Source organism: Neodothiora populina (genome assembly GCF_041146345.1).
Source record: "Neodothiora populina strain CPC 39397 chromosome Unknown canker_contig_11, whole genome shotgun sequence".
NCBI classification, from domain to species: domain Eukaryota; kingdom Fungi; phylum Ascomycota; class Dothideomycetes; order Dothideales; family Dothioraceae; genus Neodothiora; species Neodothiora populina.
This window is the reverse complement of record NW_027191410.1, coordinates 1,029,153-1,044,006: the sequence shown is the minus strand read 5'-3', so window position 1 is coordinate 1,044,006 and position 14,854 is coordinate 1,029,153. Positions and strand designations below refer to the sequence as shown.

At 51.9% G+C, this 14,854-nt stretch overlaps 5 protein-coding genes across 6 annotated transcripts; 3 read left to right on the top strand and 2 right to left on the bottom strand.

The window, feature by feature from the left end:
• Positions 1–399: 399 nt before the first annotated feature.
• On the bottom strand, positions 400–1,030 carry AAFC00_000666 (uncharacterized protein; the record flags this gene model as incomplete). Its single annotated transcript, XM_069346691.1, has 3 exons — positions 400–480; positions 538–638; positions 700–1,030. The coding sequence occupies 3 exons, from the start codon at positions 1,028–1,030 to the stop codon at positions 400–402; spliced, it is 513 nt and encodes a 170-aa protein (XP_069200525.1).
• A 922-nt stretch (positions 1,031–1,952) lies between these two features.
• On the top strand, positions 1,953–4,207 carry AAFC00_000665 (uncharacterized protein; the record flags this gene model as incomplete). Its single annotated transcript, XM_069346680.1, has 3 exons — positions 1,953–2,400; positions 2,468–3,764; positions 3,820–4,207. The coding sequence occupies 3 exons, from the start codon at positions 1,953–1,955 to the stop codon at positions 4,205–4,207; spliced, it is 2,133 nt and encodes a 710-aa protein (XP_069200524.1).
• A 940-nt stretch (positions 4,208–5,147) lies between these two features.
• Positions 5,148–6,822, top strand: AAFC00_000664 (uncharacterized protein; the record flags this gene model as incomplete). Its single annotated transcript, XM_069346666.1, has 2 exons — positions 5,148–5,222; positions 5,341–6,822. 2 exons carry the CDS (start codon positions 5,148–5,150, stop codon positions 6,820–6,822), a joined length of 1,557 nt encoding a protein of 518 aa, XP_069200523.1.
• A 3,727-nt stretch (positions 6,823–10,549) lies between these two features.
• On the bottom strand, positions 10,550–12,329 carry AAFC00_000663 (uncharacterized protein; the record flags this gene model as incomplete). The annotated part of the gene is made up of 3 exons (XM_069346647.1): positions 10,550–10,662; positions 10,713–12,085; positions 12,151–12,329. The coding sequence occupies 3 exons, from the start codon at positions 12,327–12,329 to the stop codon at positions 10,550–10,552; spliced, it is 1,665 nt and encodes a 554-aa protein (XP_069200522.1).
• A 749-nt stretch (positions 12,330–13,078) lies between these two features.
• On the top strand, positions 13,079–14,836 carry AAFC00_000662 (uncharacterized protein; the record flags this gene model as incomplete). 2 transcript variants are annotated; one of them, XM_069348351.1, is made up of 3 exons in its annotated part: positions 13,079–13,367; positions 13,452–13,572; positions 13,633–14,836. In XM_069348351.1, 3 exons carry the CDS (start codon positions 13,079–13,081, stop codon positions 14,834–14,836), a joined length of 1,614 nt encoding a protein of 537 aa, XP_069200521.1. The 2 variants fall into 2 exon arrangements, with proteins under 2 accessions (XP_069200521.1, XP_069200520.1); XM_069346641.1 differs by having other exon boundaries at positions 13,343–13,367.
• Between the last annotated feature and the right edge of the window lie 18 nt (positions 14,837–14,854).

Genomic DNA, 14,854 nt, shown 5'->3' with positions numbered 1-14,854 from the left:
TTATTCCTGTTTTCGTGCCCGTGTTTACCGCTGCGAAACATACAGTCAGGAGAAACGGAACGAGTACCAAGCATTGTGTGTGCGCGTGTGTCATGTTTTTGCCAGAAGAAAGAAGATGCGTCAAAGTCATGTGGATGTGCGCGCGCGCATGTTTGAGTTTGGAGAGATGTGTATGTGTATATATATACAAAGGTTGTGTTTTGCCGATATGGTAGTACAAAGTCATGAGAAGAAAATTTTGATTGATTTCGGAACTTCTGGAAAAGGGTTCTTCTGCTTTTCTGGCAGAAGATGAGGCACGATCACGATGAGTGATACGATCGAGAGGTAGAGGCGCGATGCGGAGACTATGTTGTCGTGAATTGAGAGCGTCGTGTTTTAGTAGAAGTGTCAAGACATTTACTCGACGGGCTCGCCCGATCCGGTGACCGATATGCTGCTGTCGACGGCAATCATCTCGGCGAGGATATCGAGGATGGGCTTTCGCGGAAAAGTTAGTCTGTGTTTCCAACAAGAAGAGATGGTGAGAAAACATACCTTGGGCACGGTCTTGTCGTAGATGCTGATCAGCTCTCTCGGCTGAGGGTAGACCTTGAGAGCCTTGTAGAAGCACAGAGCGGCATCGACAGGGTCGGAACCTGGTTGAGGTATTGTTAGTGGTTTGTTGATTTGCGCAAGAACAGAGCAAAGAATACACACCATCCTGGCACATCTGCTCTCCCCGGGCGACCTCGGTCATGAAGTACTCCTCGGTCTTCTCGGGATCGGTGGGGAAGCCATCCTCGTTGGCCTCGTCGATGGCGGCACGGATGCGCTCCTTCTGGCCCTTCTCGGCAGCGACAGCCTCTTCCTTCTGCGCCTTGTGGACCTGCTTTTGTTGCTTCTTGAGCCCGCGACGGAAGTTGACGTCTGATCTTCTCTTGTAGTCAAAGTAGACGGCGTATGCGAGGGCGGCAGTGGTGAGGGTGCCGATGGTTGCGACGATGACGGTCGACGTTTGCACGCCGCTTCCTGGTTGTGTAGAGGCCATTTTTTACTATCTTTATTTGGTTTCTGTGAGTCTCGAGAAGAGAGACGGAGGTGTGGGCGGGAAGGAAAGAAGAGGACCCGAGGGTATGTGAGATGGAAAGGCGGACGGAGACTGGGTCGGCTTGTTGTGGCTGATGATGACGGGCAAATTTGTGGACGATGTATGTGTGCTGAGGTGGTTGTTGTTTGAATGATGATAGAGTAAAGTATGGGATGGTGACGATGATGCTCAACTTTCTTACCTTTGCCTTGGATGCTCAGTCGAGACAAGCCATTCACATCTTTTCGCCGACAGCCAGTCAGCCCTACGGTACTGTTACTGCTGCTGTACTGTATCTGTACTGTATGTATCTTGCTGCTGCGGCTACTGTACCGCTAGTCCTACTAATTACTGCTACTTGTACACTGCTACTAATTAACTCTACTTAGCATCTGTCCTGTTACTTTCGCCTTGCCTTTGCGCTTGCGACCGACGACCGAACGACCGACGCGAGCTGGTGTGCCAAGCCTTCAATGATTGTCTTTTTTTGAGTACAGTAGGTCAAGCCACAGCAGCTTGTGCTCGGGCGAGTTGCTTACCTTACCTTAGGCACTGTACTTCACATCAATTGTCCGTATCAGTTGTCCGTGCTCCATTCCTACTGTACCTAGACGGGTCTTGTGGCTGAAGCATGGAACACGGAAAGGTGTGGCTGGTGCCGATACAATGATGCTGCACCTGCACCCGCAAGTACGAGCACAAGCACAAGCACAAGCACAAGCACAAGCACAAGCACAAGCACAAGCACAAGCACAAGCACAAGCACCAGCACAGGCGTGTTGTCCCTGTAATTGTGGTCGGACAGCAGCACTACAGCACCTCACCTATCCCAATATACAATAATAATAATAATAATAAAACAACTGTCTCAATACACACCAAAATGGAGAGGACCAAGGGCATCGTCTCTCTACGGAAGAAAAAAAAGACAACCGCGCGTCCCCAGATCAGTGCACCACAACAAATCATCACGAATCAGTCGTCCGAGTCGGTGCCTTCACTACGCGCCCCCAACTGGAACCCCTCTCCCAATGCAAGCAATACCAGTCTCGCCGTGCCTTCGCCTACGCCGCGACTGCGCCCTTCGATCAGTGGGAACGACCGCACTGCCGACCTCGTCAAGAGGAGATACTCTACCCGTTTCGCCCAGCCCGACAACACCGACCTCCCTCCACCGGTGCCTGGCGTGCCTCAGCTTCCTGCCAAGTATGCCTCTTCTGTGCGTTCTGGAAGGTCCAACAGATCAGGCAAATCACCCGAGAGACCTCCTGGTCAGCGCATCCGACTCGACGTCACGGCATTGAGCAATCCGACTCTGCAGCCCGAGAAGTGTTCGTCGTTTGTGCCCTCCATTCTGCCTTCACCAAGACTGACACGTGCTTTGTCCGACTGATGCAGATGCTGCACGAGCCCTCGCCGATGCTACCGAAGACGACATCTACAACTTCCAATCCGACCTACAGAGCTTGAAAGCTCACACCTCGGCCGACCTGCAACACAATGTCTATCAGAACCGCACCCAGTTCATCAAGATCTCCAACGAAGCCGACAAGCTCAAGACCGAGCTGCGCACCCTGCGTGCTCTGATGTCTGAGTTGACCACTCTCCTCAGTCATACCGCCACCTCCACCTCTTCCGACAGTGCTTCCGAGAGTCAAGTGAACCGGAAACGGGCGAATCGCAGCAGTGTGGCTAACCTCGAAGCCCTCTGGTCCACACATCTGCAAACACTGTGGAAGCGCGTCGAAGGCTCGCAGAGATACTTGCCTGCCGTGCCTGGAAGACACGTGCTGCATGAGTCTGGGAGATGGGTCGAGTTGAATGCCGCCACATGGAAGCCCAGACGGCGCGTCCATTTGATCCTGTTGAACGACCATCTGCTTTTCGCCAGCGAGAAGAAGCGCGTCGACCCCACCGGCATCTCTCCCAACATGGCCAACAGGCGACACTCTGCCTATCAGCCGCCTACTCAGACTCATCTCGTCGCCGAGCGATGTTGGCCACTCCAGGACGTGCACATGGCTGACATATCCATCCGCCCTGGGGATTCCCACGCTCGTTCCGACCAGCAGAGCTTCTCTCATGCTGTGAATGTCCGCGTAGGGAACGAGTCTTGGACTTTTGCCGCCACCAGCTCAGACAGCGCCGACGACACCTCGGCTCTGCTGGTAGCCTTCAGGAAGGCCGCCGAGGACTTGCGCAAGATCATGCTCGCCGAACACGGCGAGAGAGAACGTGCCCTCGACGAACTGGCTTTCCTGGCCGGAGACTCGAGATTGCTGCAGAGTGCGGGCGGCACCGATGGCATCGAGCCAGGTCTTGCCAATCGTGCGTCTAGCCTCATTGACGTCGACGGGAAGCAGCAGTCACTGCGTTGGGTGGAGAACCAGCTTGATACGCTAGACATCGACATTGCTCTGCAGCACTTTGACGAAGCAGTCGTTCAAACAGAAAGACTACGCAAGCTATCTCGGGGCATCAAGGGAAACATGATTGCACAGGAAATCATCAGCCGCAAATTAGACCAGCGAGCTGCCAAACTTGCCACCGTCATCGGTCGACGACTGCGAGACAACAATTCCGGCGCTGCTGCGGTCAAGCAGAACGTCGGTTGGCTGATCAGACTGGGCTTCGAGGAGATGGCACGCACGGGTTATCTCGAGGCCCGCAAGGAAGTCTTGCGCAAGAGGACAAGGTATCACTTTGCTTATAAGCCTTTCAATGTTCTGTTCGAGACTAACGAAAACCAGACAAGTCCCATTCACTGGCTCCCTGCCTCCCCATCTAACAGCATTGTCATACGTGACATTTACCCTGATCCTGCACACTTTCCGCACTTTTTCTTCTTCTTTTCCAGCCAGCTCTTCCTCCGCTGTAGTCAAGTGGGCCAAAGAGCGCATTGACGACTTCAACGCTAGCCTCGAGCGGCAATTGAGCAATGTCGAAAGAGGGAGTGCACTCTGGGACGAGTGTTTGGGCATCGTCAAGCGCCAGAGTGAGGTGTTGCGAGAGGTCGGTGTTGATTTTTCCACACTGGTTGCTCAGGGTGTCGTTGGCGGCGACCATTCGGACTTTGGTGGAGTCGGCAATGGATATGGGCAAGGGGCTGGAGTCGAGGGATTGGGTATCCAGAGTTAGGTATTGACAGTATCGTGGTCCGATGCATTTGTGTGTGTGTAAATTGCCCAGCTACTGTTTCAGCATTCTGCTTTCTCTGCTTTCTGGCCCTAGGTGCGCGCGCTCCTTTGCACCTTCTCTATTTGTCTCGGTACGCAGTCCAGGAAAAAGCCTTGCCCTATCACAGAAATTCTGACACGGCGCTCTTTCCCTTTTCTCTTCTATCATTCTTTCGCAATCTCTGTTGCTCCATCTCTGACGTGTTCATCATATCGAGAGATAAACAAGAAGTCCCTCAATCTTGCCCCGCCGCTCTCTCGCCTCCTGTTCTCTTGAAACACTTCAAGCCTCTTCGTCTGTCTTGTGACCTGATTCGAAGAATGAACCAGGTAGACAGAGCTTTAGAGACTATTCTCATTTCTCTTTCTCTCCTCCACGATACTGCTCCTCTACTTTCGGAATGCATCTTGTCATCGTTCTGGACAAACAGTGTCTCTCTGTCTCTTGGGTTTCCTTTTGCACGAACCAAACTATCCGCTATAGAACACTGATCACACTCTACCAGAATCTGTCATGGCGAATCCACTTCTATCTTACAATGTCTACAAGTCCATGCCGCAAAGTTTGCCTATCCTTGTTCCGTCCCTCTGTCTGTCCGACCTGTTTCTCTCTCTATGTCTTTCTATTCCGTGGCATGTCCTGGTTGTCACAACGAGAGAATCTCATAGGTCTTTGACAGAGGTATCGCCAGGAGATTATAAGGACAAGACGTACTTTCGTTCCTTCTCATCTCTCGATGACATATTGGACATCCTCTAGTTTTGCCTGCTATTCATACCTTCAGTCGGTTGAGGCCGTCACATTGGGGAAGACTGATATCTGTGTTAGGCACATATTCACTTTGGTCATCTCTGAACATCAAGAAGAGTGGTTCAAGGGGGAAAGATAATTTGAAACGAAGATGCCAGCAAAGATAGACGCAGACTCTAACCTGCGCTTTCTCTACTCGTGCTTCAAACACTCCAACCACACAACTGTAAGTCTTTGCTTTTCATTCCTTTAGTTGCCCTTCTTGGGTCTATCTTCTCCCTCCCCTTCGGCCTTTTTACAACTCCTCAATTGTATACAAGATACTCATACTGAAAGCACGAAAGATCAACTACGCCAAAGTAGCCCAAGACTTCCAGATCAAAGCACCAGCAGCCAGAATGAGACTGATGAGACTCAAAATCGCACTCGAAAACACCATGGCTGCATTCTTTGCAGCCAACAATGCTGCTCAAGTCGCTGCCGCCCAGGCGGCTCAAGTCGCTCAAGCTCAAGCTGCACTTGCTGCTCAAGTTGGTGTTGGCCCATCAGCTGTTCACCTGGGAGGACCTATCACTGCTTCACCTGACTTCGGCGGCGGAAACACTGGTGATCATGCTGGAGGCAACGGAAAAGGCCAATCGGCAAAGGACGAGACATTCCAAAAACCCACTACCAGCACTAAGAAACTCAGGAAGAGAAAAGGGAGTAAGCAGAAGCAACACTCCCCGAAGACAAGCTCTACCCAGATGGGAAAGACTCCTAAAAAAGGCACAACCACCAGCACAATCACAAAATCTCAAGGACACGGCAAAAAGAACCCAAGCGGTAAGCCCATACAGAAACACAGGACTGTGGGACTAGACCAGTACGACTACGAATCCTCGAGTTCATCCTCGTCAGAATCAGGGTCAGGCACAGACACCGAAGACGAAGACCACAAAAGTTTCGTGAAACGCGAAGACGGAAAGGCAGACGCAGAAGGAGAAGACGAGCCTCTCGCCAGGGGCCGCAAAAGGCGTAGACTCCTGACAACTGCTGATACTACTGCTGCTGCTGCACATGCCATCAAAGAAGAACCAGAGAGCTCAGCACCAGCCGCTCGATCCTCCCCGTCCTCTAACGCCGTCATAAAGCGAGAAGTCAAAACAGAGAAAGCCATGGATATTGACGACGCCGAAGCAATGATCAACACCCTGCGTACCAACGAAACCGAAAATGGCAATGACAACAACGACATTGCCATGGTTTCCGCCTACACCGTCGGCGAGGATGAGGAGGGAGGAAACGAAAGGATCAAACGCGAGTACAGACAAGACTCAGTCCATCGGGACCAAAACCTAGAAGAACCACAAATTGCAAACAATGCTTTTGCCAATAGGTTCGCTTTGGATCTGGGCCTCGTGCCCGATATGCGAAACTTTCAAATGAGGCACAGCAGCGAGGCCATCGCGCTCGGTGTGACAGAGCAGGAGACTACACGAGATGCTGACGACAGGGAAGAGCGTAATAGTCGCGACATTCTCCAGCGTAATCGTCCTTCCATCGCACAGATCCCAATGGCGAATTGGTTTCCCGGCGGCGACCCTGCTGTTGCTGATGCTGGCGATACGAACAATGGTAATGGTAATACCGGCATCAACACCGAAGCTCCTCCTTTGAAGGACTACATCATTGGGGTTCCAGAGGCTGGGTATGAGACTGATCCGTCTTCTACTGCCACTACTACTGCCGCTTTTGATGGCGTTCGGATTGGGTACAGCGAGATGATGGAGCCGCCTGCTATTGATGTTTCTGACACTTTGCGCATCGGTTATGGTGGAGAGTGAGGGACGCGGTGCTTGGCATGGGAGAGAGGTAGACTGGGGATATTGAAATGCAGTGTGGGAGGACATGAGGATATAGATTGGAACGAATAGTCGATGTCGATGTCAAGATGATAAGGAAGTAGAGGTCAAGATGATAAGGAATTAGAGGAATCGAATCAAATAAATTGCGTATGAATTTGGAATCAAACAGTATATCTCTCACACGCGCGCTACTTGCAATTGATACTCGGGATCGACCTTACTCTGCTTGAACAGACTCTTCCCCCTCAACCACTTCTTATACGCCGTATACCTCTTCTTAGTCCCATCCTCCTCAAACACCGTCAACGGATCATCCTTGACAGTGACATAGTCCTCATACTCAGCCAGCTCCTCCTCGGGAATATCGTAATCCGCGATATCATCGCCGTCGAACTCATCCCTGTGTCCATTGACATAGTCCTCATACTGCGCCACGCTATCCGTCATGCGCTCCTGGAAGTCGCTCGAGATGATCAGCGGGATACGCAGCGGGTGCTCGATGTAGTGCTCGTACTCATCCGTCTCCTCGCGCGTGACGCATGGCGAGAGGGACTGGTCGTAGATCTTGTTCATCGTGAGGTGCGCGAGCATGGCTTTCGCCTCTGCCTTATTGAGCGCGTCTTCGACGAAGTCTGATGTGGTTTTTGGCGTGCTGGTTTGGCTATTATTGTTGTTATTGTGAAGAGCAGCGTGCTGCTGCTGCTGCTGCTGCTGGTGTTTTTGCGCCGAGGTGTCGCGCAGGATACTCTCTGGGACGATGGCGACGCGTGGGTCGGGCCGTTCGCGCTCTGCGGCTGCGAGGCGGTGGTGCGGCGTGTCGTTTTCGCTCGTTGGGTCGACGATCGTCACGCCTTTGCGCGCGGGAGGAGGCTTCTTCTCCGGCGACTCGGCTTGCTTGCTGGCGTCGAGGCGCGGCACGAAGGGGCTGAAGTCGAATTTGCCTTCTTTGCTGGGTCGATCCGGCAGGTACCGGTTATTCGAATTTATGCGGAAGGCGTACACTTTCGCGAACGAGGATATGGCTAGCGGTCGGTAGTATTCGAGCCAGTAGTCGTCGTAGCGTGGCACGCCGCCTCCGGTCAAGCGTGAGGGAGAGACGGTCGGTAAGACTCTGGGTTCGAGGTTTTTCGGGTCATACCAGATTCTGTAGCTTCTGCGTGGTCGGTCGAGCCATGTTTTGGGATCGGCGTGATGCAGATAGTAGTCGGTGGCGAGATCCCATAGCATGGGTTGACCCTGTGACCAGATGTAGTTTCCGAGGAACAGGTTATATGCCTCTTGGCGTTGCGAGTCGAGGAAAGAGTTGTGGTAATACCTCTTGAAGCTCTCCACCATGTCCCTGGAATGGCTTTGCCAATGGTTGATCTTTCTGTACGTGGCCATCGTGTTGACGAGATGGGACCCTCCGTATTGCACTGCGATGGTATCTCCATGGTCGTGGAACATATGTGTGAAGATGTTGACGGCGTCCGAATCGTACTCCATGTCAGGCGTCGGAAGTACCCCGAGTGCTACGAGTTGATGGCCGAGCGCTCTTTTCCCAATCACAAATTGTGCAGCATTCGTCCTGTCGAGACAATCGATGCAGTTTGTTCGGGAAACTCCGTTCTGCACCTGAGCAGTCCCGTGCTCTTCTACGCCATTGCGAAAGAAGCCTGTTCTCTGCACAATGTCTTCTGCGATATCTTCCAAAGTACCTATGACGTCCCCGCCGCGGGTCTTAGCCGCTCGACTCATGTCAAATGCTTTGTACAAGATCTGCTTGTCCTCTGGCAGGAATTGATTCAAATACGCGAGGGCATTTTGGAACTCGTACAGGAGTTTAGATTCTCTGGGGGTCCTCTCTCGCGCCTTGATCAGATTGAGTACGTAGACCTGACATCCGTAACGCTTGAAGAGATCATCAAAGTGCAACGCCGCAGATGAATAGAACGGGTCTGTGAGGTTGAGATCAATGTCCGGCTTGGGCGATACACCGCTGTTGTCTTGAGTCCAATACAGGGGTATACTGCCCCGGTGATGCACATAGGACGTATAATTCGGATTCGAGAAAAGGCGTGGTCCCGGCGCATGGAACGATGTCGAGAGCATCTCAGACACGATCTGCTCCGTCTCAACGTCGTTGGCTACATAACCGAGATCATTAGCGCCTCGTTTGAGGAAGCGAGCACCAGCAAAAAATCTTGACCGTCTGCCTATGATGGTGAGGTACAAGCTGCGCCCGAAAACATCAAGAGCAGCCTGGTCAATGAAGCCATGAATGATTGGCAAACACCAGCCATAGGGGTTCTTCATGTGCTGCACAGGCTCGAGCAGATGATGGTTCCAGACGAACATGTCATTCAAGTCGAGATTGTGTCCTTCTATTCCTTTGTTGATTGCATCCCTTTGGTGAATAATGTTATCTTGCAGTGTACGAGTGATATTGTACGAATAGCTGAAATAAAAGGACCTTGTCAGATCGAGATTGTTCAAGATACCCAAGAATCGAGATTCTTCTGCGTTTCTGCTGGCTGCGAGTCGAGCATTGGGCCCAGTGGTCAGAGGTACTAATTCTGTGCCATCGATCTGATAGATGTAATGACCGCCAAGTATGGCTACTTGCTGTCGTTTGGTGATTAAAAGCATGTAATAAGCCCCGGTGAATCTGATGAAGCCAAGGATGCCCCAGAAACTACACTTATGGCGCAGCCCCCCTGTTGCCCTGTTGCCGTCGTCGATACTTTTTATCATCTGCTCCATTTCTCTCTTGGTGTAAACGCTCTCATCTTCAAAGATCGACAGCTGCCCGGCTGGCACAGTGCGGTCGATCTTGAGTATCTTGAAGTGTTTGTCGGTGATATCAGCACCGGTGATCCAGTAGCGAACATTCGTCTCATACAAGGTGAATTTATGCATTCTTTCCACCTTCATCTCCGAGTCTTTGTAGATGTCATCGGTGTCATCTACATTCACATGGGTGGGAAGCGGAGGTTCAGCCTCTACGCCGTAGGATTCCTCGACCCCGACCGCATCGAAGACCGGCTCGCCCACATAACCCTCGGTAGCACTGATACTCGATATTGATGCACCCGATGCAGAATCGGTTGGACCATTGGGTGCCACGTCGTTGATTGGATCGTCTGGTAGATCATGCTGTGGTGAAGTAGCTTCAGCTGCAAGAGACGAAGGACTACCTTGTCGTGGAACCACGTCAGCGATCGAGGCGCCCTCGTCTGCATCTTTGGGTTCTGAATCATCCGGCATCTTAATCTTTGAGATATCTACAGCAGCTCAGACTGCTGGGGATCGGTTCATTGACATGGACACCCGCTTGAATTGGGCCCAGAGAAGAGTGACTGTTCACAATAGTGGGAGCACGGTCCGGTCCTTAGGATGGCACTTGACCCCTTTTAGTATTACATGTTATTACGATTGATGAGGTAGGTCATCAATGCATTCGGATTGTAGAAAATACTTGTATCCTATAGTGGCGTGTAGTCGTACAGTACCTCAGGTTCCGATAGCCCCTCCCATACAGATGCGCATGATGCCAAGTGCGGTGTACCGCATTCATCGTTTTAAAGTTTAGTCCTACAGCATGAAGGACCAATGGGAAAGCAGCCATTTGCGAGATCTACAATTGAGAGCTGGCATACAACAAATAGGGAAGAATGCAATGAATATGTGGTCAAAGAGAATATAGGCATCATTGGATCGGACTAAGCTATTCTATCACGTATGGGTCTGCGCCTGCCCCGAATAATAGGTGCGGTTTCCGGCTCGCGAGATCTAGAATGGTCTGCGCAAATACAGAATTTGCCCAAGCGAACCAGCTCCCTGCATGTCTGATTAGCAGTGTGAGGTAAAAGGAAAAAAGGTCAACTTACGCGTATAATCTTTCATGTGGTCAACATTGATGCTTTCGTGCACAAGACCAAGTGGGCTGGCATGCTTGACGAGCTTCAGGATCTCGCTGATCTCATCATCGTCATCGGAAGTCATAGCTTGAACCAGCAAGCTCATAGGCCATGCGTTCTGGAGACCAATGTGGGGTCCACCAATACCTTTGAAGGCCTTGCCTGTCAGGAAGTAGGGGTTACCTTCCTTGTCGAGGATCATCCGCCGCGTGTTTTGGTAGGTCTGTTCCTCTGTACGAAGGAAGCCTAATAAGGGCAGAGCTAGCAGAGACGGCAGGTTCGCGTCGTCCATCAAGATAGCAGATCCATATCCATCCACCTCGAACGCAAAGACGGGGCCATACTTCTTATGATTTACTACTCCATGCTCCCACACGCCCTTCTCGATAGTCTCACCACGCGACTTGAGATTCTTTGCGAGGGCTGGCTTTCCGACCTCGGCGAGCATAGCAGCAGTGCGCTTTAGCTCTACCGCCATCATCGCGTTTGCAGGGATAAAGAAGCCAAGAATTGTAGCATCGTCGCTGGGACGGAAGGCGCTGCGAACAAGGCCCGTCCCCCAGTTCAGGGGATTTCCATTGCCGCCTAAATTGAGCGTCTCGGTCCCAGTGTCGGTTCGGCGACGGAAGTTGTATTCGTTCTTCTCAAAGGCGCCAGTTTTCTGGTTGAAAGTCGATTTCGCCTGTTGGTCTAGGACAGCTAAAAGAGTATCGAGAGCGAGGTACCATCGAGGCGTCAAGAAGGCTTTGGATTTTGAGTGTTCGTAAAATTGGTTGGTCAAGGATAAGAAATGCGCTAAAGAGTCAAGTTCGTACTTGCATTCGAAGACTCTGGAGGGTTCATAGACAGGGTGTACGGTATCTCCCTGGCCATTGTCGCTCGGAGGTAATCTGCTGAGTGAGGGAGGTTGAAATGCGTTGCAATACGGCGACTCGATAACATATTCAGCTTGCGTGTTGACGGCACCCAGAATAAGTTTCTCGATCGCCTTGTCTTTCTTCGCGAGCTTCTGGTACTGCGCCAGCTGGTTGGTGGAATCTCTCAGCCATTCAGCATTGATGTCGCCAGTGACAATAAAGCTTTGTGCGCCCTCCCACTTTCCATGATGATCAACACCAGACACATGCTTCGAGAGCGGATTCTCGTTTTCGTCCACGTGCCATCTCACGGTTGTGTCGAGGGTGTTGGGAAAGGCATTCTCGAAGATGCGCGCCAAGTCTTTGTCCTTCATCTTAGCATTCATATCTTCAATGATGCTGTCCACGGCCTCGGATTCAAAGGTACGGCATTGGCGCGCCGGTCGCTGGAAAGGTAGCTCGAGAGGGCCCTTGCTGTAAGGATGGCTGAAGAAGGTCAGCACTCGTCGGCGCATTCTACGAGACTCAATCATCGGGTTCAGGATCCATACTGTAGGAATCTGGCATAGTGCTCGTATGCCGGACAGGCCGCCCTCAGCTTTGCCTTGTCTTTGGCGCTCCTCAATGGATCCTGGTGACCTCCTGAAGCGCATAACACAGTATCGACCAAAAACCCTGAGAACAGCACCGTCCAGATCGCAGAGGGTAGGCCCATGCTTGCAGCCAACATGTTTGTCCGCGCGAGAGCGTCTTCGCGGGGGCGAGGGCGTGAATGCTAGTGTCGAGGGGGGATTCAGGTAAACTCCAAGTCGCAATGCTCCTTCAGGGATGGAAACAGCATGAGTGGAGGTTTGCCGAGAATCTGGATCAATGCATGTGTCGGCGACGCTTCTGTCTGTATCCCTTGTCGATGAAAGATGCTACGATGGACCAGGAATGTGTTGATTGAGCATTTGCACGTCGCCTCATGGTGCTACCAATGGGTGCTCTGGATGTTTGGAAGGTGTAAGCGACCGTGAGTCTGCCAAGGCTCTCCCTGGAATACCCCTCCATCTCCATCTTGCGTGGCTCGAGTCGGTGATCAAACAATGCTTATCTTATCTCTCATGTCCTGTGATTTGTGGATGATGGAGCACTGGGTGAGCGAGCTTCTGTATATTAAAACCGTCGTTTATTCCTCGTTTATTCCTCGTTTACCTGAGTTTCTGGCAGACAGCGTGTGTTTCATGTCAAAGACGGTGAGTTGCCAAAGTATATATGTAGTACAAGGTAAGGTAAGACATTGAAGTGGGTTTCAGTCCAGATCCTATTATTGCCGGGTTGCGGACGGGGGATGTCGTCAGATGATCAGCTCCTTGTTTCCGGCCTCCTCTCATTTCCTTGCTCAATGGCTAGTTTAATAACGGTTCAAACTGCAATCACTCTGTAGCTTTAAAAACTTCTAGAATGGAAGGATAGTGGAGGTTTCAATGGTGGAACATGGTGAATGAAAACGACCGATCCGCCAGGTTGGGGCAGATACACGGCGACTCGGCACCACACTTACTTGATCCATACCGGGGAGACAGGGTGACTTTGAGGAAAGGTGAAAGGGGGAGTTCACCAGACGAGTGGAACTGGGTGATCTCTGGAGACGTAGACAGTACCTCTGATGTTGAGCCGACATCTTTTACTAAGAAAGAAGAGCATGATGTTGTCAGCAGACTGGATAGACGGCTTGTCTTGTTCGTCGCCTTGTTGTATATGCTTTCGTTTCTTGATCGTTCGAGTAAGTGCAGACCTCGATGCAGTCATTGTATACAGAGCCACATGCGGTTTTCGTGTCTCCCGCGCTGACCACAACTTGTCTCAGACCTCGGGAACGCAAAGGCCGCAGGACTGGAGACCGACTTAGGTCTCTCAGGAGTCCAATTCCATTGGATACTCGATGGTTTCTACGTGACCTATATCTTGTTCGAGTTTATGACAATCTGGTGAGCGAAAAGATAACCATCTGACTTAGTAGCCCGAGGACTCATTTTGTGCACGATCAGCTATCGTATTTTTCCTCCTCACAAGTACATCGCAGCATGTATCGCCGCCATGGGAGCGATAGCAGCTCTCCAAAGCGTCGCGACAAGCTTCACAGCCATGTTGATGTTGCGGCTATGTCTGGGAATCGCAGAGGCAGCTTTCGGACCAGGCATCCCATTCTATCTTTCCTTCTTTTTCAAGCGGGACGAACTGGCCCGCAGGACGGGCATATTCATTGCGGCTGCGCCTTTGGCTTCTTCTTTCGCTGGCAGCTTAGCCTGGTTGATCCTCCGCTTCGCACAAGGCAGCAGTATCGACGGATGGCGTCTTCTCTTCATCGCCGAAGGGTTTCCTAATATGCTTCTTGCAGTGGTCGCATGGTACATCATCCCGGACACTCCTGGAAGCGCGAGCTGGCTGAGCGCGCGAGAGCAAAAGATTGCAGCCCTGCGTCTACGCACTCCAACCCACAATTCGAAACCAATCCACAGATCAGCGTCGTCAACGAAGCCTCACAGCCTGGACTGGCGCGCCGCAGCGCAAACCCTCAGAGACCCCAAAAGCTACCTCCTGGCCTCGATCCTCTTCGCCCTGAACATCTCCTTCAGCTCCCTCCCTGTCTTCCTCCCAACAATAGTGCGCAACATGGGCTTCTCCTCCCTGGCCGCCCAAGGCCTGTCCGCCTTTCCCAACCTCTTCGCCTTCATCGTCGTCCTCGCCACCGCAGCTCTATCAGACCGCTACAAATCCCGCTCCGTGCCTTTGATCGTCCACGCCCTGGCTGCCGCAACAGGATATGCCGTGCTCGCCACGTGTCCGCAAATGCCTGAGCCCGCGCGTTACGCCTGCCTCTTCCCGCTGACGGCAGGCTTCTTCAGCGCCGTGACGATGGTCATCGTCTGGACGATCAATAACCAGGTCTCGGACGAGGGAAAAGCGGTCGGGTCGTCGGTTCTGCAGGTCTTTGGACATGTCGGCTCGCTGGTCGGGCAGCAGTTGTATAGTGATGTCGAGGCGCCGTATTATAGCTGGAGTCATGGCGTTTGTGCGCTTTTCATGTTGTTGGCGGCGGCGTTGGCGCTTGTGTTGCGGGTCGTGTTGGGTAGGGCGAATCGGAGGGGTGGTGGTCATGGGAATGGTAGTGAGGAAGAAGAGTTTGAAGAGGCGCTGATGGGTGGAATGGGCGTTTATGCACCTGAGAGGAGGTTCGAGTATATACTTTAGAATGGACGTGTATTCCTT